The 26,960-nt window shown below is 46.9% G+C and overlaps 2 protein-coding genes and 2 pseudogenes across 3 annotated transcripts; all 4 read right to left on the bottom strand.

Annotated features, from left to right (window-relative positions):
- Nucleotides 1-627: 627 nt before the first annotated feature.
- On the bottom strand, nt 628-6,191 carry LOC123054730 (anthocyanidin reductase ((2S)-flavan-3-ol-forming)-like; annotated as a pseudogene).
- A 3,167-nt stretch (nt 6,192-9,358) lies between these two features.
- On the bottom strand, nt 9,359-11,589 carry LOC123054728 (anthocyanidin reductase ((2S)-flavan-3-ol-forming)-like; annotated as a pseudogene).
- A 5,173-nt stretch (nt 11,590-16,762) lies between these two features.
- LOC123054726 (uncharacterized) lies at nt 16,763-21,379 on the bottom strand. Of its 2 annotated transcripts, none has more exons than XM_044478566.1 (4): nt 19,189-21,379; nt 18,098-19,114; nt 17,925-18,024; nt 16,763-17,825 (listed from the first exon to the last, which is right to left on the bottom strand). In XM_044478566.1, exons 1-2 carry the CDS (start codon nt 20,860-20,862, stop codon nt 18,389-18,391), a joined length of 2,400 nt encoding a protein of 799 aa, XP_044334501.1. In that variant the 5' UTR covers nt 20,863-21,379; the 3' UTR covers nt 16,763-17,825; nt 17,925-18,024; nt 18,098-18,388. The 2 variants fall into 2 exon arrangements, with proteins under 2 accessions (XP_044334501.1, XP_044334500.1); XM_044478565.1 differs by having other exon boundaries at nt 17,925-18,008.
- A 216-nt stretch (nt 21,380-21,595) lies between these two features.
- On the bottom strand, nt 21,596-23,634 carry LOC123054727 (anthocyanidin reductase ((2S)-flavan-3-ol-forming)). Its single transcript, XM_044478567.1, has 6 exons — nt 23,375-23,634; nt 22,980-23,146; nt 22,544-22,744; nt 22,300-22,459; nt 21,950-22,166; nt 21,596-21,866 (listed from the first exon to the last, which is right to left on the bottom strand). The coding sequence occupies exons 1-6, from the start codon at nt 23,496-23,498 to the stop codon at nt 21,719-21,721; spliced, it is 1,017 nt and encodes a 338-aa protein (XP_044334502.1). The 5' UTR covers nt 23,499-23,634; the 3' UTR covers nt 21,596-21,718.
- Between the last annotated feature and the right edge of the window lie 3,326 nt (nt 23,635-26,960).

The following is a 26,960-nucleotide window of genomic DNA, read 5'->3' as shown; positions in this document are numbered from 1 at the left end:
CGTGTAAAAGTGAAAAGTGAATGATTGAACTGATGCGATTCTCTTTGATCCAAGACTATTTATACAAGAGGCAGTTACAACTTTGTGAGAGCAATTCTAACCGCAAGAAGCGGTTGCTAATGTGTGAGATAAAATGGCAACAACAATTAGCTGTTGCTAATATGTGAGAGAGAGTGCAACTGCTCAAGGTAGTTAGAGATTACAATGTCAGTTCCTTAATTAGCACATGACAACTAGAAATTAACATGTGCTCTCATCCTATTCCTAACAAAAACCACTTGACTAGGTCAAACCAATACCAGGGTCGTTGATTTTTGAACCTCGTGGTTAGTTAGGGGTATATGTTGATTGTTTTTCAAGTTCAGAACTGAGTTTTAAACCGTGTGATTAGTTCAAGGTTGTATTGTAGACTTTTCTCAATATGAAATACACTAGAAGTTTGCATTGCCAAACTTCAACAATAAGGATGACGGCAAGTATTCAGAGTTTCTTGGGGTTGATAAAGCGAGACCATGCTAAAACTGCTCATGAGTTTATATCCTGTCTCCCTTTACAATTTTCTTAAATAATACGGTGCAAAGGGAGCTACAAATTCAAGCAGACAAAACACAGTCACGAGATTTCACCTATATGAAAGCACATTTTATTGCTCTGATCGATCAAATATAAATCTGTGGCTAAAGAACATGTCAATCACGCAAAATCCCTGTGGTGCTACCGTACTCGACAACGTCGTCGAATATCTCACCTAGGCTCTCGTGCTTGAAGATAAACCCTTCTCCAACGAGCTTCTGATACGACATGCACACTCTCGGTTCCGTAGGGCATCCAACAAATCTGCAGAAAACACGTGTCAGTGGCTCACTCTAGTCTGACACACGTGTGCATGTTGGGAATTTGTTCTTGTACCGTTCGGCATTCACATTGTAACGCGGGAATTTCTCTGCCAGGAGACGGGAGATCTGCACGACAGTGGTATTGTAGCTACAGCAGATGTACCTCCCTCACAAGGACTCGTTCACCGCCACGAACACCTCGGCGCGACAGACATCCTCCACGTGGACTATCGACATAGAACCGGTGACTAACTGCACGCCTTCCAGGATGGCCAGCTGCTCCTCGTCACCTGAAATATGTATGGGCATGTGCCATTGTCACCGATCACCAGAGTTATAATGGTTAATAGACTGCCCAAGTGATAACAAAAATAGCAATATGATAAGTCCATCATATTGGTAACACCCGGAGTTTGTAATCTAGGTTTTCGCCCTTTAATTGACCGTTCAACTCTCTTCACCTTAATCACTGAAACTGTCAAATCTTTGCCACGTTTAAAAATAGTAGTAACAATTTGTCTACAATCGCCTCGTACCTCCAAGTTTCAGTTGGTAGCACCCAAAAATAACAGAGGACTTTACTTCAGGGGCCGTGCTACGCGTCGGCCGGTGGATCTTTTTAAATGATCCATCGCCTCGCGAGCCATTCAATTATGTGATGCGATCCATTAAATCCTCTTTTCTAATTTCCTGCAATAATGCTTCTGTTGCAATATCTTCTTTTCTTTGATTTCCTGCAACAAGACATTTATTATGAAACCTCATCATCTTCTATAATTTTTTGTAGCATGACCCGTTGCAAAACTTCTTTTTCTCTATTTTCCTGCAACAAGACCCTTGTAAAAATTGCGACAACATCTCCCGCCGCGTATAATTTTCCGCAACAAAATCCAACAAACCTTGTTGCAAAAATTGCAACAGCATCTCCAGTCTCATCTAATTTTCTGCAACAAGACCCTTGTTGCAAAAATTGCAACAACATCTTCCGCCGCGTCTAATTTTCTGCAAAAATTGCAACAGACCTGTTGCGTCTGAGCTCGAGGAGGCGAGAGTCATGGACGTCGGCGCTCCTCCAGGACGGCAGCGACATCGAACGGCGAGCGACGGCAGATGCAGCTCCAGCGGCGGCATGCCTCACAGAGGTTGGCGGTGCGGTCTGGCGGCTTCCAGCGCATGCGCAGCCGGAAGGCAGCATCGCGGTGGCCGGCTGACAGTATCTACGCACCAGCTGCGCAGGTACCTACTCACAGGTTACTGCACCGGCCACTGGCCATGGAGCGCTTCTCGTCAAGGACAAGGTCAACACTTCGCTGGAGAGACGCGTTGCATCGAGGCATGCTGTGACTACAGAGCTTAGACATAGAGAATGTCTCGAAGGGCCGTTGGCCGATCATTATTAGATAGGAAGAAATTAGACGTAGAGAATGAACGAGGCGAAAAAAGGGAACGAGTGGTTCTCGGTCGTTAGCTACGGAGATAAGAAGGGAAAAAGGGATGCTTGGTGATGGCCCCACATGGGACGCGTACCGCGCGTATGAGGCGGCAGAAGATGCGCTATAATCCACCGGATGATGGTTATAATGGTAGCACCCGGAAATAACAGAGAACTTTAGTTTAGGCGGCGTGCTACGAGTCGGTCGGTGGATCTTTTTAAAAAATCCGCCGCCTCACGAGCCGTTCGATTGTGTGACGTGATTCGTTGAATCCTCTTTTCTAATTTCCTGCAACAATGCTTTTGTTGCAAAACCTCCTCTTCTCTGATTTTCTGCAACAAGGTTTTTGTTGTGAAACCTCATCTTCTATGGAGGCATGCTATGATTCCCACAGCTAGACGTAGAGAATGCCTCGAAGGGCCGTTGGCCGATCTTTGTTAGATAGGAAGAAACTAGACGTAGAGAATGAATGATGGGGAAAAAAGGGAACGTCGTTAGGTACGGAGATAAGAAGGGAAAAAAGGATGCACGGTGATGGCTCCACATGGGACTGGTGGTGTGCGTCTGAGGGGCGGGCGGACGATGCGCTATAAGCCGCCGGATGATGGTTATCGTTTCCCACAGTTCAGAGCTTTTTAATTTGCTGTACCTTTCAGCTTATAAGCAGCAAGTGATCAAGTTGAAAAAAAAAGAAAAAAAAAGAAGATTGCTAGCAGGGATGCCCCTCGATCTCTCACCGGACAACAAGGAGAGGACGGCCGGAACGCTGGATCTTGCTTTGGAGACCGGCGCCGCGCCCAATGTGCACACCGGCAACACGGTGACGAGGCTGATGCCATTCTCCTCTGCAAATTGGCTCGCTGCCTTCTCCAGAAGCACCTTCGACACCCCGTATGCCTGCGTTGCAGATTACATGAAACCAATACAAAAGTGCATGCCTGACATACTTCCATTGATGGTAAATATCCAGGGGAGAGAGACGGAACACAAAATTTTGGTATTTGTGTACCCAAGTTGGTGGCTTGTTGGCTCTGAGAAGGAAAAACTACATGGGAGCCTTATATGACGACGGTCTTATGCCTTGGATCTGACGGACGCACGTTGACCCACCAAAATTCGGCCGGTCGACCCGCGCCTACTGGTCGCCAAATAAAATCCTGCTTAGTACTGCTCGGGGTAAGTGTATTGTCTTTGCATCAGACAGTTGGTTGGTACAGTAACTGATACTTCCTCCTTTTCGGTTTATAAAGCTTAATTTAAAAATCTCACCAACCAAGATAGATGATGAGTGGTGGAATATTTTTTGTAGTTTGCAAAAGCACCCAATTAATTCTCTTGTTTTCTTTAAAAAAATATGTTTACCAATGCATGCATGCATAAATTACATGCATTGGTCAATTTTCTCTTAATACTTGCATGCAATGATTTAATGCACCTTGAAATCTGAATGTGTGATGGGGAACAATCAAATTGAGCCTTATAAAATGAAAAAACTAAAATTTTGAGATAAGCCCTATAAACCGAAAAGGAGGGAGTAGTACTCCTTTTGGTAGATGAAAGTGACTGGCTGCATTATTATGCAGACTACACTGCACAAATGTACTACCTGCTACTGGTACCCTACTCCATCAAAAGAAAAACAGCAATCCGCAAAAAAAGTAAAGACAAAAGCCACTTGGAGCACTAATAGGTACCCCATATTAGTGATCCCACATCACCTAAACAATAACTATTCCACCTCACTGAAGACAAGCTATCAGACGTGCAGTCTATCAATAAGTGATGAAGGACGCCGGTAACTGAAATCTAACAAGTGTCCTGAGCACATTGCAACTCAACTGATTTACCCTCCTGACTGGAAGTTAGCCCTTAAAAAATGCAATCATTAACTGGCAATTAGCATTTCCCGCAACAAAAAAAAGAAAAAACTGGCAATTAGCATGACGCGACGGTGATTCAAAGCGCCTATTGAGATCACTAGAAGAACGAGACCAGTAGCCATAACCCGGAGAAAGAAGACGCAGCTTGCAGCGACCACGTGATGAATGCCAGAGTGACCGAAAGCGCGAACTGGGCTGCAATCTATCTGTGGCAACAAGTCTCTTTAAGGCTATCCTATTCTCTTAAAGTGAGGCAAAACAAGAACTTAGCCAACAGAGAAGCATGAGTTGCACTAATCCTGAATTTCTGTTTTCCTAAGAACTAACATTGATATAAAATCTGGGTTCAATTGTTGCGGTGCCTGCTTTCAACTAATTCAGACGTAGCTCCATGGACAATAGAGGTGACAAAGCGAACGACTTACCCAGTCAATGATAACAATGAGCAATAGACGATCCGGTGCGTGAAGATCCTTTTCATTCCTGAGAGAAAAGATATCCAGACAAGCAAGGGGCAAACTCCACAGAAACTGCAGCACCGAAGCAAAGTTCATGTAGCTGCAGGAGACCATAATACACGCGTTAGTTGATGTCAACACAACGAGCTCCTGCCAAGGCAATTCTGAAGAGTAGACAACACATTTAAGACTTATGCAGTTCATAGTCTCAATGATATGAACTTGATATGAAAAAGATAAATCATCGGCGCTCACCGGCACAGACACAGCAGTCAAGACAAGTCACATGTTGGCACACAGAGCCTAAGTTTTACAATCCTGATAATAAAATATTATCATGGGAAGAAAAACTGTATGTAAACGGAAAACATGAGGCTTCGTTCTTTACACGTACGCTGACACAAGCACATACATAAAGAAAACATGTCCAATATCCCAGTCCCATTTTTGAACAAGTATGGTGTTGTTCACCCTTCCTGCTGGGAATTAGGCTTGGAACGAATACCGGCCCCTCAACACCCCAGTGATTAGATCACACCAAGCGAAGTTTTACTCGGAAAAATTCCAGGGACAGTTCAATTGTCAGTCAATTTCCAGCAGCAATCACCTTAGCTGAACATGAATCCTTGGTAGGGCAGCTTCAACAAAATCAGCTAATCTAGGAAGTGAGGCTGAAAGGACGGTTCAGGCGAGCTCAGTTGTTCTGTCCTTTATCTACTCTTCAAGTAATTAATCATCTCCTCTGTTTTGGTCTGCTTCTCAAGAAGGGTTCTATAAATATTCTACTACTAGCTCAGACGTGATTCTTTTTTCTTCTTTCTATCTAACTAATAAATATGGTGTTCCTTTTCTGGCGGTGTATATCTAAGATAAATTGGGCAGTGATTTGTATGGCATGAAGCCGAATGGAAAAAAATTCATCAGGCACCAACAGCATGCATCTAGGCTTTTGTACAGGAAACTTCCCCCAAAAACTCCAAGAGGGAGGGACTCTGAATTTTACAACCAAAGTAACAGCTTGAGCTCGAAGCACTGGGGATGCTACTTGAGTGATGCTCATGAATTTGCAAGAAAACGCACAGAGGGAAGGGCATTCAAGAAAGGATTACCGAAACTAGAAGTGGAAAGAAAAATGTAGGAATTCATCCCAACACACAGATCACAGCAAGCGGAGAAGTAGCACTAATTTGCTGTAGAATGAAACTGGTGGCAGGGAGAGAGAGAGAGAGAGAGAGAGAGAGAGAGAGAGAGAGAGAGAGAGAGAGAGAGAGAGAGTACAAGTAGGCGCTGTAGTTGGAGAAGCCGTAGGCAGAGAACATGGCGAAGACGGATGCGGCGGCGAAGACGCACTGCGACACCCGCAGCGCCATGCCGCTCCATGTCCCCGGGCTCCCCACTATGCACTTCATCCTCTGCCTCTGCCCTGCCTCGGCTTCGCTTGCTGCGGTGGGGAGAGGTGGGCGGGGCGGAGAACCTGACTGATGGAGTCCTTCCTGGCTAGCCGGGCAGGATCTGCAGCACCAGCTACCTTGTTGTGTGCACTTGACTTGGCTCGTGTGAGATAGATAGATAGATAGATGGGAAAGGTGATGAGCAAAAGACGAGAGCAGGAATTTCACATCATTTTCACTTTTCCCTATATGGGTAACAGGTGCCCATTGCCAAGAAATCACCGTGTCCTGTCAGTTTTGGCTAGGGCGAGCAGGGCCATGTGATCCCAGGTAGCTTTACGCTTTACCCTTGTACCAAACGGGAAGCTGCATTGAACGATTCCAAGAGCAAGAATGATGGCAGGAGTGTGGTAAAACATTTTTTTTTGAATTGGAAGTGTGGTAAAACTTGAGGCATCAATCATCCAAGTAGATAAACTCCGCTAGCATGGAGAAATAGAACGGTACCAACAAGGTCCGTAATGGAAAATGTGTGAATATGTCTATTCCTATGTAGTAGTATTAAATTATTTTTTACAACCCGTTCTCTCTCGCGGCATGGAGTTTATAGACACAGAAGAAGCCACTGCCGCTCTCTTAAGGCATCTCTAAAGCGGACCCTCAAATAATCTCTATGTTTAGATTTGAGAAATGGTGGCTCTCTCAGCCTGGTTTTGCTCAGGTTGTTAGTGATGCTTGGAATTTTGTTTCTGACTCCAATTCTTCTATTGACAATTGGCTTAGCAAAACTAGAATCCTTAGGAAAAAAATTAAAGGGTGGATATTAATATTGAAGCTGCTATTACAAAAAGGAAGAAGGCTCTCCTTATGGAGTATGACATTCTTAATGTTTTATCTGAATCTCAACCTTTGTCTGTGGCTAATTTTGATAGGATGAAAATGAATTAACTTGAATTAGATGAAATCTGGAAAAAAGAAGAGACTGCCTTGTGGCAGAGATCAAGAGATAGAAAATCCTTGAAGGTGATCGCAACAATGCATATTTTCGGGCCGTAGCTAATCACAGGCATCGTAAAAACCATTTAACTGAGTTAGATGGACCTGATGGTCTTGTGACCTCTACTTCTGATATGTTGGATGTTGCTACTTCTTTCTATACAAACCTTTTTGCCCTAGAACCAAAGCCTAATATTCACTTGGGCACCAATTTTTGGCGTGAACTGGGATTTCCTTGTGGAGATGCCCACTTATAGAGGCTTTGGTAGTAAGTGGATTGATTGGATCTATAGAATTCTCGATCGGGGATCTTTCCAGGTCAGAATTAATGACACCAATGGTCCTCATTTTGTGTGTGCGTGTGTGTGTGTGTGGGGGGGGGGGGGGGGTCTGAAGCGGGGGGGTCGTATTTCCCCCTTGCTATTTAACCTAGTTGTAGATGTGTTTTCCAAAATGCTTTCTAAAGCAGCTCACCATGGTTTAATTGTTGGGCTTCTGCCTCAAGTTGTTCCTGGGGGAGTGGCCAGTTTACAATATGATGATGACACTCTTCTCTTCCTTGATGACACTTTGGACCATGCTAGAAATCTGAAATAGCTATTGGCTTGCTTTGGAAAACTTTCTGGCTTGAATATTAAGTTTCATAAAAGTGACCTTCAAACCATTCATGTATCTGAGGATATGTCTTAAAAACTTGCTCAAAATTTTTGTTGTCGGATTGCGGATTTCCCCTTTAAATATCTTGGTGTTCCCCTGTATTTCAAAAAAAATCAGAAGAGAGGACATCCAACCTATTATTGATAGGATTATCAAAAACATTTCTGGATGGCCGGGTGAAAATCTTTCTTATAGGTGCAAATTGGTTCTTTTGACTACTTGCATTGTTAGCATCTCAACCTAACTTATGTCTGTTATGAAGTTCCCTAATGGTTTATTGAAGTTATTACTTCACAAATGTCACACTTCTTTTGGGGTAACCTAGGTGATGAGCATAAATACCATCTGGCTAAATGGGGGCTCATCTCTATGAAGAAAGAGATTGGGGGGATGGGTGTGCCCAATCTTAGAGAGTATAATATGGCATTTTTTGCTTCCTGGAGCAAAAGATTTTTTGATGGGAGAGACAATGACTGGAAAAAACTACTCTGCTATAAATATGTTGTTAATAATCCTAATATTCTTTGGGCCAAACCTGGTGTGGTTTCTCCCTTTTGGAAAAGTGTGTCCCGGGCTTTTGCTGCTGCCAAAACCTTTTATAAATGGGTTCCTGGGAATGGTGAAAATGTGGCCTTCTGGCATGATATCTGGATTGGAAATTGTTCACTTAGAACCCTATTCTGGGATCTTTTTTAAATCTGTCAACAACAAGATGCCACAATTGCCCAACTATGGGATCGAAGTTGTCTACATCTAACATTTAAAAGATGTGTGGATGATCTGACTATGCCTAGGTGGTTTAGTTTGGTTGAATTGGTCAAACAATATACTCCTTCTGATAATGTGGATATACCAGTCTGGATGTTCGAGCCTTCTAGAAAATACTCTGTTAAGTTGTTTTATAAGTTGATTAACTTTGGTGGGGTCTCTTCTGAAATTAAAGATTCTATATGGAAAATTAAGGTTCCTCCAAATATCCATGTGTTTTTATGGTTGATCTTCAATAATAAAAGTCTGACTAGGGATAATTTGGCCAAAAGAAGACATGTGGATGATCTTACATGTGTCTTTTGTAGTAATCATGAAACCATTCAACATCTTTTCTTTGATTGTATTGTTGCTAAAGAAGTTTGGTCTATTATTGATGATAGTAATGGTATTTCTATACCTGTATTTTTTATGTCTCTAATGCCCCTCTGGAAATAGAGGAAAAACATGAGGCTGTTAATACTATTACATCTGCTACCTTGTGGGGCTTATGGTTGTTCCGGATTGAATTTGTTTTCCAGGGGGGAAATGGCGAAGCATACATTGCGTTCTGGATTTGGTTGGGGCACTGATCAGGTAGTGGAAGATCTTATACACAGACGCCCAGGGTGCTCTTCTCCTCCGGTGCTTAAGACTATTGGATCATCGACGAGGGGGATTGCTTAGAATAGCCTGGCATAGTGGCTAGTGTGGGAGCTCGACTTGCATATCTTGTTGTTGTTATATCCTTCGATGTCGAGTGATCCCCCTATTTTTGTTTGTAATCTTGGGCCACTTGTTTTAGAACCCTCTACTTAAGTCTGTGGCAGCTACTTTGGGTTGCTCACCGAGAGCTGTAAATCGTTTGGATGCTGGTTTCGTGGCCTTGGCTTAAAAAAGAGACAGGGGAAACCCCTATCGTTTCCAAAAAAATTACTTATTTGAGATGACATCATTTTGTTCCAAACACATACAGATCAGTAGCTGGTGGAAACATCAGTAGGGTAGAATCCCTGTGGTTCTGCCGTACTTGACGAGGTCATCGAAGATTTCACCCAGGTCATCATACTTGTACACGAACCCTTCCCCGATGAGTTTCTTTGATGAGACACACACTCTTGGCTTCTTGCAGGATCCATCAAAGCTGCAGAAACATATGGATGGTGTTAAACCCATAACCAAAAATAACAGGCGTGTGTGTGTGTTGGGAAAAAGGTTCACGAACCGTACAGGTTTCACGTTGTATTGTGGGTACTTCTCTGCCAGGAGACTGGCGAGCTGCAAGACAGTAGTGTTGTGATTGCAGCAGATGTACCTACCCGACGAGGACTCATTCTCCGCGACGAACACCTGGGCGCGACAGAGGTCGTCGACGTGGCTAATCCCCACGCAGTCCTTGACTGATTGCAGGACCATCAGGCCATGCAGCTTTGCCTCGTCGCCTGCAAAATGTAGAGGACAGGTAGTCGCAGGACACCGGTCAAAAGAGCATGGGGCTGAAATCAGGGCTTACTTGCTACACATCTTTCCATTGCCAAGCACTGAGAAATGTATATAGAGAAATGCTGGCCTTTCTCACCGGACAACATGGAGAGGATGACGGGAACGCTGGTTCCGGCGTTAGATACAGGCGCCGTGCCCACGGTGAACACCGGCAACACGGTGACAAGGCTGATGTTGTTCTCCTCTGCGAATTCACTCGCCGCCTTCTCTAGAAGCACCTTGGAGACCGCGTAGGCCTACAATGTAAATCAACCAACACCAGTGTTACGTCGACATAGTAAAGGTCCAGGCGAGAGAGACTGAACACAAAGACATACTCCTTCATTCACAAATATAAGATATTTTGGATATTTCATATTATGGGCTACATAAAAACAACACACTGAAACAAGTCTATACACATCTTTAGAAAAAAATTAAAACATCTCATATTCGTGAATGGAGGGAGTATTTATGTACCCAAGTTGGTGGCTTATTGGCTCTGAGGTATTCGACGTCTGACCAGGAGCCCTCGTCCAACACGTGGCTGCCGCCCTGCAGCGGCCTCCTGGACACGCCGGCGTCCGACGATGTTAGGATCACCGGCTTCACTGTCCCTGCTCTCACGCACGACCTCATCACGTTGAGTGTTCCTTGGACGGCGGGTTCAATCAGATCTCTCTGCCGTTAAACACGAAGCACCCCAAGTTATCTCTGAAAGGGAAATGTACTGGCATACACTAACATTTCCACGTCTTCTGTGGCCGAGAATAAGTTGTCAAATACTAGCTGAGAACACAAAGTGACGGGCACGAAGTTCAGGGTGTGCATGGGTGATTGGTGTTTACCTCAGGATCTTCTGACCTGAAGTTCATTGAAGCAGCGACAAGGAAGGCGTATTCGCAGCCAGAAACTGCATCGTCGAAGCTACCTTCCACCTCCAGCTGGGCACGGATGATTTCCAGGGGGCCAAGCGCTTGCAAGTCCTTGAAGTGGGAGTTCTTCTCCATGTCATCTTAATACAAAGTACAAATCTCCAGAGTAAATTTTAACCTCAGGGAGTACCACTCTTTTGGTTACCAGTCAAAATTTCAAGATTTTCCATGGTTACCGCGTATTTCCGTGCCCCTCGGTAAATCACCATACCGAGCAAAAAATACCATTTTTTTAATTTTAAAATACCATTTTTTTATTTTTTTTATTTAAACACTCAATTTATTGTAAAGTATGTAGGATCTAATTAATGCCATGAGAGTTGGTTCTGGTGTGTCGGTAGCAACCTAGTTCCTGTTTTGAGAGGTCTCTGGTTCGAATATTCGTTCATTCACTTATTTGAATTCAAAATTCAACTACAAAATTCGCTTAAAATATTCTCGGTAACCGTGGTAACCACATTTTCCAGTATGCCTCGGTAAAATTGCCTCATTCGGTAACCAAAACCTTAGGGAGTACACACTATATAAACAAAAAAGACATGGCTTATCCAGTCGAGACTGAAGAGTGAAGAACCTAAAGATTTCAGGTCAAACTCTGAAAGGAAGATTGCTATAGTACATACAAGACAGAACTAGAAACAAGAAACGAACCGGGGTCTCTGACGGTCGTCTTGACAGCGTAGCCTTTCGGAACAGCAGCTTGATGAGCGCTGAGGCGATGTAACCGCTCCCTCCGGTGACGCATGCCGTCTTCCTTCCCTCACCCGCCGACATCGCCGGCCACCACTCAATCAGTACCGGCAACGGCGAAGAGAGGGATGGTTGGCTCTGTAAGTAGGGAGCCTGCAAGTAATTTTCCAGATCTGCTTATCGTAAACGGACAAGTGTAGACAACTCACAACCGAGACAAGTTGCAGCGGATGACGAGTTTTTTTTTGGCAGCTGAAGGTGACCTGCAATGCATACAATGCCTTGCTCGTGATCTCACCAAGAAAGTGATGATGTAGCTGGTGGTTGTTTACTCAGTAGGTATCGCCGTGCACTTTGTACGGTAAGAGGCGAGGATTCCAATGGTCCAGGCTGCGTTGCGTTTGCATTCAACGTGCACGATGCGTCGCGCCCGTGCTGCCGAGCGTCGAGCGTGCGTTTATTTTTATTTTTGAAAAGGGGTCTCCCGGCTTCTGCATCAGAACGATGCATACGGTAGAAATAACATACGGCCTCTACATCTATTCCGTTAAGCCACGTGCCAAATAACATGCTGACAGAATTCGGAAGATTAATATTAAAGGCTATATGTACCGTCCACCATAATTTTTTTGCCAACGGGCAGTCAAGAAAGAGGTGTTTGATGGATTCATCCCGATCAATAAAACTACATCTTGTAGGTCATGTCCAGTTGCGCTTTGCCAGATTGTCCTTAGTTAAAATGACTTGTTTATGTACAAACCACATAAACACTTTAACTTTCAAAGGAACTTTAACTTTTCAAACATATTTGGAACTATGAATGAAATTAGAATTGATAACATCGAGATACATCGATTTGACCATAAACTCTCCAGTCCTAGTAAGCTTCCAGCGCAACTGATCGGGCTGTTGAGAAAGCTGAACCTCCATCAGTCTACTCACTAGATGGAGCCAAGCTTCCCAACGATTTCCGGATAGCGTCCTCCTGAATTGAATATTGAGAGGGATGTACTGAAGTACTGTTGCAACGTAAGCGTCTCTTCGTTGAACAATGCTATAAAGGGACGGATATTGAAGCGTGAGGGGTGTTTCCCCTAGCCAAGTATCCTCCCAGAATCTCGCGGTGGTACCATTTCCGATTATGAACTTTGTCCTATTGAAAAAAAACTGATTTAACTCTCATCGGTCCTTTCCAAAAAGGCGAGTCTGTCGGCCTCACTGTCACCTGGGACAAAGTTTTGGATTGAAGGTACTTACTACGGAGAATCTGCGCCCATGTGGCCTCCGTCTCTACAGATAACTTATACAACCACTTACTGAGAAGACATCTGTTCTTGACTTCAAGATTTTCAATGCCAAGACCCCCTTGGTCTTTTGGTCTACAAATAATATCCCATTTGGCGAGTCTGTATTTTCGTTTTAGTTCATCACTCTGCCAGAAGAATCGGGATCGATAGAAGTCCAGCCTTTTCCTAACTCCAACTGGAACCTCGAAAAAAGACAAGAGAAACATAGACATACTCGTGAGAACCGAATTAATAAGAATTAATCGGCCTCCGTATGACATGAGCTTGCCCTTCGAGCAGCTCAATTTCTTCTCAAATCGATCATCAATGCACTTCCATTTTCTGTTTGTCAGCTTACGATGGTGAATTGGTATAACTAAATACGTAAAAGGTAAAGCCCCCAATTCGCACGCAAACAATTGCCTATAAGCCTCTTGTTCCTCATTGGCTCTTTCAAAACAGAACAATTTGATTTTATGGAAGTTAATCTTTAACCCGGTCAATTGTTCGAATAAGCATAACACCAGCTTCATGTTTCCCGCTTTTGCCAAGTCATGCTCCATAAAGATGATAGTATAATCGGCGTACTGTAGGATAGACACACCTCCATCAACTAGATGAGGCACCAGGCCACCTACCTGACCAGCCTCCTTAGCCCTTCCTATTAGAATCGCCAACATATCGACTACAATGTTGAACAAAATAGGAGACATCGGATCTCCTTGTCTCAGGCCCTTATGTGTCTGGAAATAATGACCTATGTCGTCATTCACTTTAATTCCAACACTCCCTTTTTGCATGAAAGATTCTACCTGACGTCGCCAGGCTTGATCAAAACCTTTCATACGCAAGGCCTGTTGAAGAAATGACCATTTGACTTTATCGTACGCTTTCTCGAAATCCACCTTGAAAACAACTCCATCTAGTTTTTTCGTGTGAATTTCATGGAGCGTTTCATGAAGGACCACAACCCCTTCTAGGATGTTTCTGTCCAGCATGAAAGCAGTTTGAGAAGGCTGCACCACAGAATGCGCAATCTGCGTGAGCCTATTAGTCCCAACCTTGGTGAAAATTTTGAAACTAACGTTAAGAAGACAGATCGGCCTGAACTGCTCAATTCTCACAGCCTCTGTTTTCTTAGGAAGCAGAGTTATCGTTCCAAAATTTAGGTGAAACAACTGAAGTTGTTCAGAGATAAATCATGGAACATCGGTATCAAATCCCCTTTAATAATCATGGAGCGTGCGTTTATTTTGTGGGAAACGTTTGTTTTCAGCCGGATGATTTCTTCCTCGCGTAAACCGCTTCCTCCCCTCGACACGTATCACGCTGGGCACCACAGTGTCTTGCTTTTTTTCCATAAAGGATGAATTTAATTGGCTCAAAATTAAAGCATTAAGAGATACAAAACATAATGAGCGACACTCAGCCTTGGCATAGTTAGTATGTGCAAAGACAACATCAACACGTGTATACAAAAATTAATATGTCAACAAATAGTAAAGACCAAAGCTAGCTATGCGTAGGCGAGAAAAAACAAACCAAAGCGATCAGATTCAGAATCTGCAAACTACATCAATGGCCATATCTATAGCATCTCGCTTGGATACAATTCTCCACGAGACATCGTATCCGTATGAAACTATGAACACGTTAGATGATTCCTAGTTGCCTGCAATTGGAACTTTGGTCAGTCCACTTGGGATGAGAAGAAGGAGCGAGAGGGAGATGAGGGGGCGAGTGTCAGCGAGACATGGGGACACTTGTGAGACCTCGGTCAGGAATGATCCATAGTCAACAACACGGCAGTGGCATCGCAACTGAAGGCCAATCAAACATTGATTGTGCGGGTGAGGGTGAGGGGTTCGTCGGAGCTAGAGAAGGGGATGAGGGGTGGGTTAGAGGGAAGGCCAAACAACGGAAACTCAGCGGAAGGCAAGAATCAGCGTCATGGCCCTCCAAGCTCTAGATCTGAAGCAACCAAAGCCTGTCGGACCTTGAACTCCCCTTCTACCGCAGAGGTAGCAAAGGGAGGAATGAGGAGGACCACCAACAACAACTCGCGTCCATCGTAGAAGGCACCTGGAGGAGGAAAAGATGGTCACTAGATAGAGATAATTGCACGTATCATCCTGGAAGTTGCCGGCGATGTCCATCTCGGTCCCAGAAGTCGAGAACTGATCCACTACGGTCCTGATACGAGGAAATACGTCGCCAATATGGTCCTGGATGTTGGACGCCCAGTCCTGCCTCTACACGTCGCGTGCATATGCAGTATACCCCGTATGACACGTCAGCGCCTGTCGTCAGAAGGGAGCCCACTAGTCAGCGCAGAGCCCACCTGTCAGTACGCTTGGAGTGGATAAGGCCCCGAGCCGTTTCGTCGGTGAAAAAAATCCCCAATCTCCCCAACTATTCACCCGCAATCCCTAGCTTCTCCTGCGGCGATGGGCGGCGCTAGCGTGACCTCCACCACCATTTCTGTCGATGTTGAGAGCGAAGATGGCGGCAGCGCGGCGGCGGCGGTCGTCGCCGGTGATGGATCCGGGCGCAGCTTGCTGGAGAGGGCTTATCCGCAGGAGGTATAGCGTCGGGGTGAGCCGTGTCTCCGTCCGGAGAGGAGCCGTGTCATGCTGGCCCGGACGCCATCCATGGATGCGTTTGAGGGTCGGTACGGCAATTTGGTTCTGCTGGCCACGGCGGTAGGAGACGGCGAGGAGGCAGTGACGCCGGCCGATCTGCTAGCCGCCATCGAGGCCCGTTGCGGTGTGCTGCAGTCGGAGGTGAGCATTGAGGTCGCTTGCCCCCCACATGACCTATGGCTGTTATTCTCAACGGAGGAAAAGTGCACGGTGGTGCTGCAATCGTCGATGAAGTTCAAGTGTTGCCGCCGGTGGATCCAGTTTCAGCGCGCCACCCCGGATGCTCTGGAGTACAAGACGAAGCTCAGTTTGGAAGGGCTCCCAGATCAGGCTTGGTCGACGCAGTCAGTGAAAAGTGTTCTGAAGGATTTAGGCGGCGACCTGATAGAGATCATACGACCAAAGAACAGGCGCGAGCTTGAGGTAATGGCATGGCTTCGTGACCCGTCGAAAGTGGGCAAGATGCTGGACGTGGAGATTGTCGAGCCTAAGCTTGCGCTCTGTACAGATCCTCCTCCGCAATCAGTTGAAGAGTTTGTGGCGGTGGAAATGGCGTCGTCTTACGGGCCGTCGTCGCCGAGGAAGAAGAAGACGCTGGTGTATCCTGTCATCTGTCACATCAAGGAGGTGACTGATCATGGTCCTCTACTCGCCGAAGACCCGCCGGATGCATGGCTTCCGAACGAAGGGGAGGACCTGACACGGACGCACAAATTCAGCACTAGGCTTGGCAAAGTCGATGGCCATGAGGATTGAGCTATCTATCTATCTAACTAGTTGGAGTATCTGTAGTAGTCAATCTATGTAGTTTGTGAACTGCTGTAGTATTATGTATGTCACTGAGTTATGTATTATGTGGGTGCCTCTTTTGTGAATTTGGTATGTAATATTCAGTGCTTGACAGACTATCTATGTATGGATCTCATGCTATGTCACTTCTATCATACAGTTATGGCATTAATCCTTTTTTTGTATCATTATGAAAATGCTAGCTCACTGTCATTATGTCACTTCTATACATACAGTTATGAAAATGCTAGCTCACTGTCATAATGCTAGTTGGAGTATCCTTTCTTTGTATCTATGTATCATTATGTCACTTCTATCTCATGCTAGCTCACTGTCACTTCTATCATTATGAAAATGCCGGTACTGAATATGCACCTTTTTTTGTATCTATACATACAGTTATGGCATTAATCCTTCCAGGCACCTCATTTTTCATATCTCCAAATAACAGAAACTAGTTTACATATTACAGAAGAAAGCATATAACAGCAACTAGTTTACATACTACAGAAGTAATCATATAAGAAGTCTGACATCCAATTTACATATTACAAAAGCTATCCATTATATTCTGGAGCATATAACAAGTCTGACATCCAGTTTACATACTACAAAAGAAAGCATATTACAAAAGCTATCCAGCATGGTCTGGAGCATGATCACGAGCAGAACATGTTCATTAACACGTTCTACATCTGATCACAAACAGAACACAAAATGAAACCACCACTTTTCGTTAATTTTCAACCACCCCTAAGTTCATCAAACATGCTAACTTTTCTTGGTTTTTTAAATGTTCTCCTGTTTTGACTAGAGCTTGCTCCAGTTCTCTTCATTGTTGTAGTTTTGGACTGACATGCATTCATCCTCTGCTCCTCCACCATTGCTTCTCTGTCTTGCTGTGCCTTCGTCTTATCTGCATCCTGCAAAGCTGCCTGCACTCTTGTAGCTTCCTGCTGGACAGTCTGCTGCTCCCAAGCTCTTTGCCTTGCTGTCTCCTGTGTTTGCAGAAATGATTGCTGCCTATCAATCTCATCTGCTTGATTTATAAGAAACAATGCCTCTTCTGCATCAAATTTAGTCTTGCAAACTCTTTTTTTGTCTTCAGCAATTCTTTGTCTTTCTTTTGCCTTAATTCTTTTTGCCTCTTCTGCTTCTTTTTTCCTTTTCTCCATAGCTTCTCTCCTTTTGTCTGCCATGGCCAGTTTATCCTCTAGGGCCTTTTTTTTCTTTTCCTCACTAGCTTTCTTCCTCTCATCTGCAGCAATTCTTTTTTCTTCAAGTGCAGCCTTCTTTTGTCCTCTGCAGCATGTTTCTTTGCTAGTTGGTCATCTTTCTTCTTTTGAGCAGACAACTTGATTTTGTCCTCTTCTTCTTTTAATTTTGCAATGGCTGCATCAAACTTGGCCTGATCGGCTATCTCTCTTCTCTCAGCTGCTGCTCTAAGCCTGGCAAATGCAACAACCTCTCTCTTCCTGTGCACATCACCAGTTTTTGTTGCTGTTGTAGGTTGAATTGGAGGCTGTGAGAGGGCTTGCTGCTGTATGAAAGCATTCTCAGGTAGTGGGCCATGCACAACTTCCTCTCTCTGCCTTGATTCTCTCTGCATTAGTTAACAATTGTTTTAACTCACAATCAATACATGCCGTGTGCAAACAGAGTTTGCGCAAAAAGAGTATGTGCAAGCAGTTTTTAAACTTACTTCCTGTGTTAAAGTAGCTAGCATCTCTGAATGATACAAAGGTTGGTCATGGTTAAGAACACCAGCTGTCTGTTGATTAAATTCCTGGAAAGTAATAATGCTGAAAGATTATTGGTACATTAAATGATGTTCTATGAGTAACAGATTTATTGTTTCTTGATCTCGAGATTTACCTGAGTAAGGCCTATTGTTTCTTCATCTGAAGATGACACATCTGGCTCAGCTCTAACTCTATGGCTTCTTGTTTTTTTCTTAGGCTTCAACCCTAACTTCCAGTCCAAGCAACCATTTATGTTATGACCAGCACCTCCACAATATCCACAATGGATGACTGCGCCTGCCTTATTGATCTTCACACCTCTCTTTCCCTGCTTCTCTTCTGGTTGTTGTCTCCTATTCCTTGCCCTTCTTCCTTTCTTTTTCTGAAGTGGTGGTGGTATGATTTTTCTGCCATTCATCATAGCTTACTCACTCACATCATTACATGGCATGATAATGTGCTCATATACCTTGCAATAAGTCTCAATAGAGTAACAAGAGTTCACCCTTGATTCTGGTGGTATTTTGTCATATCTAAGAGCAGAGACTCCATGAGAACATGGGATACCTGACAAATCCCATCTTTTGCAGCTACACTTCTCCATTCTTGTGTCCACACTGAAGTCCATACCTCTATCATTGACTACAAACAACCCTTTTCCAGCTGGTGCGGCATGACAAGTTCTTGCAAATTCAATATTCTTATCCAATTTCTTTCTTATCTTTGGACAAATAGTACCATGCCACTTCAAGACCTCTTGTTGTTTTCCATAATTCCTTCCCATGTTTTGGCCCTTGATCCTCTGGCACATGCTTATAATTGGCATCTCCCTAGCCTCCAGGATGTACCTGTTGAATACCTCACAATTGTTATTGAGCAGCACATCACACTTTGGGAAATCATTTTGATAAGCCCTGACCCATGTTTTAGGATCCAACTCATCCAGCCAGTCATGGGCCTCTTTGCTGAGAACTAACATTTGGTTCATATTTTTCCTAAACCTTCCCTCTGTAGTACTTCTAGCACATTTCCATAGCTGGTTCTTTAAGGCCTCTCCCTTGAAATTCTTGTTGAAATTCTGCCATAGATGCCTCACACAAAATCTGTGTGGTGAAAGTGGGAACAATTCCTTCACTGCTTTCAGTAAACCCTACAAAAACATGCAAAGGAAATCACATAAGTTCTGATACATACTGAAATAAGCAAAAAATGCAAAGGAATTACTTTTTGCTTGTCAGACATGATGGTCCAGAGATCTGTGTTATGTATGCCAAGATCTTGCTTCAATGCAGTCAAGAACCATCTCCAGGCTTTTGTATCTTCACTTTGCACTACTGCATGAGCCACAGGAATTATGCAATCATTAGGATCCATTCCTACAGCACTTAAAAGCACACCTCCATATTGTGTCTTCAAGTGACAGCCATCGAGGAAAATAATAGGCCTACAAGCAGATAAGAAGCCCCTTTTGCATGCATCAAATGAGAAGTAACATTTTTGAAATTGCCCCTCGTCTGAAAGTTCAACAAAGAAAGTGCTACTAGGATTAGATCTCCTCAGCTCATTTGCATAGTCCCACAACAAGTTGTATTGTGCAATCTCATCACCATATATAATATCATATGCAATCTTCCTAGCTCTCCCTAACTTGCCCCTTTTAATTGTCATATTCCAATCTTCTTGGACAAAACCTGCTAAGGCCTTCAATGAAATCCTCTCACATGCCCTAATCTTGTCGACAAATTTGTGAGCAATATACCTAGCTGTAAAGGCTGTAACTTGCCACTTCTTCTCACAAGTATGCTCACCATTGAATGTCTTCACCATTATTGAATTTGTCCTATTATCCCAAGATGCATAAAGATACCATGGGCATCCTTTCTCACACTTTGCACCAAGCCTTGTTTTATCATTCTTTGGGAATGTGATGTTCACTCTCTCCTTGCAACTGTACTCTCTAACTGCTTTCCTCAAGAGCTCGACTGAAGAGAACAATTGGCCTGCATGGAACTTGGGCTCATGCATATCTGCAGCTGTAAATGATTTGAAATTGAATTTCATTTCATCTTGATCTGAATTTGGAGCATCCAATTCCTCATCTTCAGAGTTGCACTCTTCCACCACCTTCTTCCCTTTCCTATCTTGCAGAGGGTGTAGCTGCTCCTGCAACAAATCCTCATCCCCATCCTCCAAGTCATAGTCACTGTCAATAATTTCAGGAATATAATCACTGTCAGAAGTATCTGAATCTGCATACTGTTCTTCCTGCTCTTCTATATTTTGTTTTCTTGGTCTCAGTCTGTCAAAGAGTTGGTCATGACTCTGAATTTCATGACTTTCATCCACAACACTACAAGATGTGTTGCTTTCTTCCACATCTCTGTTATCATTTGCATTGCTTGACTTCTTCATTGGACTGAAAACAACTGGCATTTGTGTTACTGGATTAGCCACAACATCATCCCATCCAGCTCCTCCTCCAGAAATATGGCTGTCCAAATGATCGAGGTATATCATTTGAAATTGGTGCCCTCGATTAAGCGTTAGATACATACAATCTACGTCAACATCATTGGACAAAAGCCTAGCACCACCTTCATTTAGCTGACAACCAGGGGGCAACCAATACATATCGATTCTACCTCTCTTTTCATAACCCAAGTGCTCAATTAATTCTTCAAACAATTTGTAATATGCACTCTCCACCTGACAGTAATCATAGCTAACCTTTTTGCCATCCAAATAGCACCTATTCTGACCACTGCCAAAGAAAAATCCTCCATGGATCACCTCAACAGTGAACAACCGAGAATCCTTTGCTGCAAATAAAATCAGTGAAAGTTCAATCTTTTTGTCGTACTTTACCCAAACCCTAACAAATTTCCCTCCAAAGTGCATGAAATAGGCATAAACACATGAAATTATATTTGCACACAACCTAATTAGAACTAAAATTGGATTTCAGGCACAAAACCGTCTCAATATTGTTAGGTGACGAATCATACCGTACGTCGGAGCCGCCTCGCCGTCGGGCCGCCGTCGCGGGCCCTCCATCGCCGCTGAACCCCGTCCTACGGGTTGCGGCGCCGTCGCAGTCCCTTCCACCACCGCAACAACTACCATCGGAAGGCCATCGGGTCGCCGATGATCCGCCGCCGCACCCTATCCCACTACTCTGCTTTGTGCTCTGTTTTCGGTTCGTGGACACACGAAGGATCGAGAAAAGACAGCGAGACGGGGATGGGGGGCAAGGGGTGGGCTCCGCGCTGACTGGTGGGCTCCCTTCTGACAAGCGGGCCAGGCGCTGACGTGTCATACGGGGTATACTGCGTATGCACGCGACGTGTAGAGGCAGGACTGGGCGTCCAACATCCAGGACCATATTGGCGACGTATTTCCTCGTATCAGGACCGTAGTGGATCAGTTCTCGACTTCTGGGACCGAGATGGACATCGCCGGCAACTTCCAGGATGATACGTGCAATTATCTCTCACTAGATATCACTCAGCTGCTCTGATGACAACAACAAACCAAAATCTACTATTTACAAGGGCGACCCGAGCTCCACTCCCATGCCCAGTTGCCCACTACGGTCGAGGCCAGGAAAACGAAGTGATTCTCAATGGATAAATGCGAGGGAGGAAAGAGAAAGATCGATAATTAAATGAGCCTGGTGTGAGTTTCTGCTTATTTGAGATGACATTATTTTGTTCTGATCACATATCGATGAACAACTGAGTAACTGACACAGACATCAATAGGGCAGAATCCCCGTGGTTCTGCCGTACTCGACAAGGTCGTCAAAGATCTCACCTAGATCATTGTACTTGTACACAAACCCTTCCCTGATGAGCTTCTCAGACGTCACACACACTCTCGGCCTCTCTGGGGACCCATCAAAGCTACAAAAACATACTTGGACGTTGTTAAACCTTCAAAAAAACATGCATATGTATCCAATAATTTAGATAGATAGTCCGCACACCATTCGATTTTTATGTTGTATTGCGGGTACTTCTCCGCCATGAGACGAGCGAGTTGCAAGACGGTGGTGTTGTGACTGCAGCAGAGGTATCTTCCTGAGGAGGACTCATTCTCGGCGACGAACACCTCGGCATGACAGAGGTCGTCGATGTGGCTTATGGGCACGCAGTCCGTGGTCGACTGCATGCCTATCATGATATCCATCTGTGCCTCATCGCCTGAAAATTGCATAGGGCAGACAGACACCATCCGTGTGACAACACCAGTCAGAAGAACACGGGACATAAATCAGAGCATACTTGCTGTAAAGTAAAATAAAAATGAACGTAGAGAAATGCAAGCCACTCTCACCAGTCAACAGGGACAGGGTGACGGGGACGCTTGACGTGGGCTTGGAGACCGGCGCCGCGCCCAAGATGAACACCGGCAACATGGTGACAAGGCTGATGCCGTTCTCCTCCGCGAATTTGCTCGCCGCCTTCTCAGCAAGCACCTTCGACACTGCGTATGCCTGGGATGCCAATACACACCAAACCAATACCAACGTTTATGAAATGTCCGGGCCCGAGATACTGAACACAAAGGATTTATGTACCCATGTTTCTGGTTTGTTGGCCCTGAGGTACTCGATGTCGGACCAGGAGCTCTCGTCGAGCACATGAACGTCGTCCGGCAGCGGCCTCATGGAGACCGCAGAATCCGACGACGTCAGGATCACCCGCTTCACCGTTCCGGCTTTCACGCACGACCTCATCACGTTGAGTGTTCCTTGCACGGCTGCGCCGATCATATCCCTCTGTCACGTGAACACCAAGCCTAATAATTTAGTATTCCTGAGGAGGAAATAAACGGCACAGTTGAGTTATCGAATGCCGAAGTGTCAACGGTGGGGTGAACAGGATCCCACGTCTTCTATGGCTTGGAATAATTATTTTTTCCTAACTTCCAACAACTCGATCACCATCAAATGACTGAACAGCAATCATGGAAAAGAAAACGAAGCTTGCTGGAGCATAGAGATGGGTGTTTACCTCAGGATCTGCCGACCCGAAGTCCATCGGGGCAGCGACGAGGAAGGCGTAGTCGCAGCCGGAAACTGCGTCGTCGAAGCTGCCTTCTTCATCCAGCCGGGCACGGATGATCTCCAAGGGGCCAAGCGCTTGCAAGTCCTTGAGATGGGAATTCTTCTCCATGTTATCTGCATACAGATTATACAATCTTCAGAGACGTATCTTGGGGACTGAGATCAAAACTATACATGTTTTCAGAGGCTTGGCAAGCTTTCCTGCCTGACTGACTTTACCAGGCAAATCATGATGGACAGACTAAACCAGGAAGAACCTAGGATTTCACCTCAAACTCTGAAGAGAAGTTTTTCTGAAGTACAGACAAGAAAGAACTAGAAATGAGGAGACAAGAAGCCAACCGGGGTCTCTGACCGTCGTCTTGACGGCGTATCCCTTCTCGAGCAGCGTCTTGACGAGCGCTGAAGCGATGTAGCCGCTCCCTCCGGTGACGCACGCCGTCTTCCGCATCTCGCCGGCCGACATGGCTGGGCACCGATGATCCCCTAGCTCAGCTCGCTTCAAGCACAGAGGTTGTCAGGTCGCTCCTCTGGTGTGGTTGTTGGCACACGACACTGACAGGGGCTGCATAGTAGGAAACGATAATATAATTTATATGCAGATCTGAGCTATCGTTCAAAGCAACTTGTCTCGGTTGTGAGCTGTCTACTCTTCTTGTTCTTGAGAGTGATTGACAAAAAACTACCACGTCCCACATAACTACCATTTTTTAAAAACTGATCGAAAACTATCAAATTTTTAAATTTTGTGACTAAAAACTACCACTTTTAAAAAATAACCTGTTTAGACGATTTAAACACGTTTATGACATGCTGGACCCACCCGTCAGGGCTGATATGGCAGCAAAGTCAACTCTATTTTATTTTACCATTAAGTTGACCGATGGGGACCACACGTCAGCACATCAACTTATTCCTCCGGAACAGGAATCGGGTGCGAAATGATATTGGATCCTCCCCCCCCCCCCCCCCCCCGCCGCTGGCCGCTCCGGCCGCGGCGGCCACCCACCCAGCCCGCTCGCCTTAATGGCTCGCCGCCGCGGATCCAGCGGTTGCAGGAGCGGCAGCCCTCGGCCTGGCACGGGGCGGCCTCACCACAGCGGTCCGTCCCCTGCCTCGGCCCGCTGGCCCCCCTCCCCGAGCACGCGGTCTCCAGATCCGGCGGCTCCGCCGCGAATCCTGCTCCGGGGAGAGGCATCCAACCCAGCTCCACCCTTCGGACCGCGGGGCACGCCTGCGCCTCTCCTCCCCGACGGTCTGCAACGCCTTAAATCCATAGTAGTCGCCCTGGTAAGTCAGCTCTGCATTTCCCACTCCGAGGAAGAAGAGGGATGGACGGCGGTCAGATCGCGGAAAAACCTGCGGGCCGGGGAGGGCACGTCGGGCAATGGCGCGCGCCGCCAGGCTCTCCGCTCGGACCAGTCTCGCGGGCGCACCTCCTCCAAGGGGCGGGAGGCCTTTTTAAGCCGCTTCAAGGGCAAGTGTTTCCGTTGCCTGAGCAAGCTCCACCGCCGCAAAGATTGTCGTGATCCTCTCCGATGCATCATCTGTGAGCTGCAAGGTCACTTCGGCCGAGTGTGCCCGCAGAACCCTCGCAACGGCGGCCCAGGAGGGGCCGTCCACGCCAGAATCCGTCCGCCTCAACCCCGGATCCCGGTGCGGGAGCGCCTCTGTCTCGACCCGCCGCTCCCCTCCCCTGCCGCGGCCATCCCTGCTCCTGCCGCGGCCATGGAGCGCTCCTACCACACCGACCCGTCCAGAAGGCCACGCTCGAGCAACAAGATGGTGGTCTCCTCTCCGGCCATCGAGCACGCGGAGTACATCCTGCGCCAGCACGCGGTGACTCTCACGGCGGCAGACCGCGCGCACTCCACGTCCCCTATGGCGGTGGGGAAAGCCTTCGACGAGCAGCTCCGCACTTCGCCCCATCAGCTCCGGGTGACGGCGCACCACCCGGAGGCCTTCCTGGTGCACTTCGACCTGCCGGCGCACCGGGACAACGCCGTCCGTCGCGGCGTCCTCAAGGTTGAAGGCTGCAAGTACTTCATCTGCGCGTGGAACCCTGACGATCACGCGGCCATCCTCAAGCTCACGCTCCATGTCCGCATCGTTGTCGAGGACCTGCCCATGCAGCTTTGGAGCCTGGAGGGGGCGAAAGAGGCCTTCGGCGACTTCGGCCGCATCGACCGCCTCGACAGCCGCACCAACGAGCGCGGCCACACCAAGACGTTCGCGTGCTGGCTGTGGGCGTGGGACGTCGCGCACATCCCGACGAAGAGGGCGCTCTGGGTGCTCAAGCGCGGCGCAGGCCGCGTCGACCAGATCCTAGGCTTCTCCCCGCCGGAATTCAACGTGCCCCCGCCGCCGAACGTCCATCGCTACGACCTCCTCATCCACGTAGATAGGGTAGAGGATTGGACCCCGCTCTCGCCGCGATCTTCGCACTCCAGCCAGAGTGGGCTCCCGTCATCAGGAGAGGAAGACGACCGCCCGTTGCCACGGACCGATCCGGGCACCTGGGTGGAGGGAGTCGAAGATGGCCAGTCCAAGAACAGGCGCGGTGTCACCCGCGTTTCCTCCGGGGGCTGCAGCAACTTCCCGATCTTGGGAGACCGGCGTGACCACGACGATGAAGGCCATGGAAGTCATGGAGGCCGCTCCTGGCGCGACACGCTCCTGGGCCGTGGCAGGACCGGCAAGAGCAAGATGCCGGTCTCAGAGGCGCCACGGCACAGGAGCAGGACCCCTGCATCACGTCAGCGACGCTCCAGCCGGGGCCGCTCGGTTGAGCGTGCATCTCCACCGGCCCCTGACGCGTCTCTGCTCCGCGCGACCCCTCCGCTTCCGCTCCAGCCGCGTGCTCCGCCACCACCACCGAAGAGGACCCAGTGGCGCAGTTCTTCTCCTTCTCGGACTCGGGACGCACGCTCGAGCCTCCCCCGCGCACCGACTGCATGCAGCTCGAGTTCGAGAACGCCATGCTGGAGGCTCTGTCCAGCCCGCTCGACTTCAACTCCGCCGACGCTACATCTCCTCAGATGTCTCCTCCGACGATGCTTCCCACTGCTCTGCTCCCCAACGTCATGCCCTGCGTCACACAGCCCACGACTGCTACGATCGAGCTCCAGGCCATGGTGGCGGTCACGGAGAGAGTAAACCACATGAAGATTCAGGCGGATTCTGAGGCGCTGCAGCTCTTCAGCAACATTCAGCCCCCAGTGCTCACCACCCCAAAGCAGAAGCGCATGTCGGCTCCTCCCAAGTCCAGGGTCGTTTCTGTTCCATCCAGGCGCAGTGCAAGACAAGCAGCGGCCAGCTCCACTGTCCCGGTGTCTCAGAGAGCGGCGCTTCGTCTTGTCAAGGAGCTCGGCGAGCTTGGTCCAGGCGACAAGATGACCCCGGAGATCGCGGCAAGGCTGATCAAGCGCTTCAACGAGCCGCTGACGGATGCAGACATTCAGACCATTGCAAAGCTGACAAACCTCGACGTCAACGCTTTGAAGATCGCAGCGGCAGCTCACGGCCCTGATGGTGCAGCCAAGGCGGCTGAGTAGTTTCCTCCATGTTTAGTTTCCATGTAGTCTCCGTCGACGGCTGGTTTCACGCCAGTTCAGAGTTAGGTTTTTATTCCATATTTAGTTCCAAGGTAGGATGCTTAGTTAGACGACGACGGGGTTTTGGGCCTGTTGGTGGCCGTCGTCGCCCCCCGGCAAGTGTGGTGGTGTACTGTTCACAATTTGTTTCCTGCAATAGTAATGTTAGTCGTCGGAGCTAATCTTTCTGTCCCCATGATTAGTAACAATTGCAGCATCATGTCGTGGAACGTTAGGGGCATCAACGCTTCAGCTAAGCGCTCAGCAATTTGTGAGGTGGCCACAACGCTCAAGACAGTAATCCTGACGCTACAAGAGACGAAGGTGGAAGTGTG

The sequence above is a fragment of the Triticum aestivum genome, chromosome 2D (assembly GCF_018294505.1).
Source record: "Triticum aestivum cultivar Chinese Spring chromosome 2D, IWGSC CS RefSeq v2.1, whole genome shotgun sequence".
NCBI lineage: Eukaryota > Viridiplantae > Streptophyta > Magnoliopsida > Poales > Poaceae > Triticum > Triticum aestivum.
This window is presented reverse-complemented; position numbering and strand designations above follow the sequence as displayed.

Excerpts from the sequence above, each read along its gene's own strand:
- LOC123054726 (XM_044478566.1), bottom strand. The coding sequence starts at position 20,862 with ATGCACTTTGGAGGGAAATTTGTTAGGGTTTGGGTAAAGTACGACAAA. Across the intron at positions 19,115-19,188 it reads TCATGTCTGACAAGCAAAAA|GGTTTACTGAAAGCAGTGAA; the intron begins GTAATTCCTTTG and ends ATGTTTTTGTAG.
- LOC123054727 (XM_044478567.1), bottom strand. The coding sequence starts at position 23,498 with ATGTCGGCCGGCGAGATGCGGAAGACGGCGTGCGTCACCGGAGGGAGC. Across the intron at positions 23,147-23,374 it reads GACGACGGTCAGAGACCCCG|ATAACATGGAGAAGAATTCC; the intron begins GTTGGCTTCTTG and ends ATCTGTATGCAG. Across the intron at positions 22,745-22,979 it reads TCGGGTCGGCAGATCCTGAG|AGGGATATGATCGGCGCAGC; the intron begins GTAAACACCCAT and ends TTCACGTGACAG.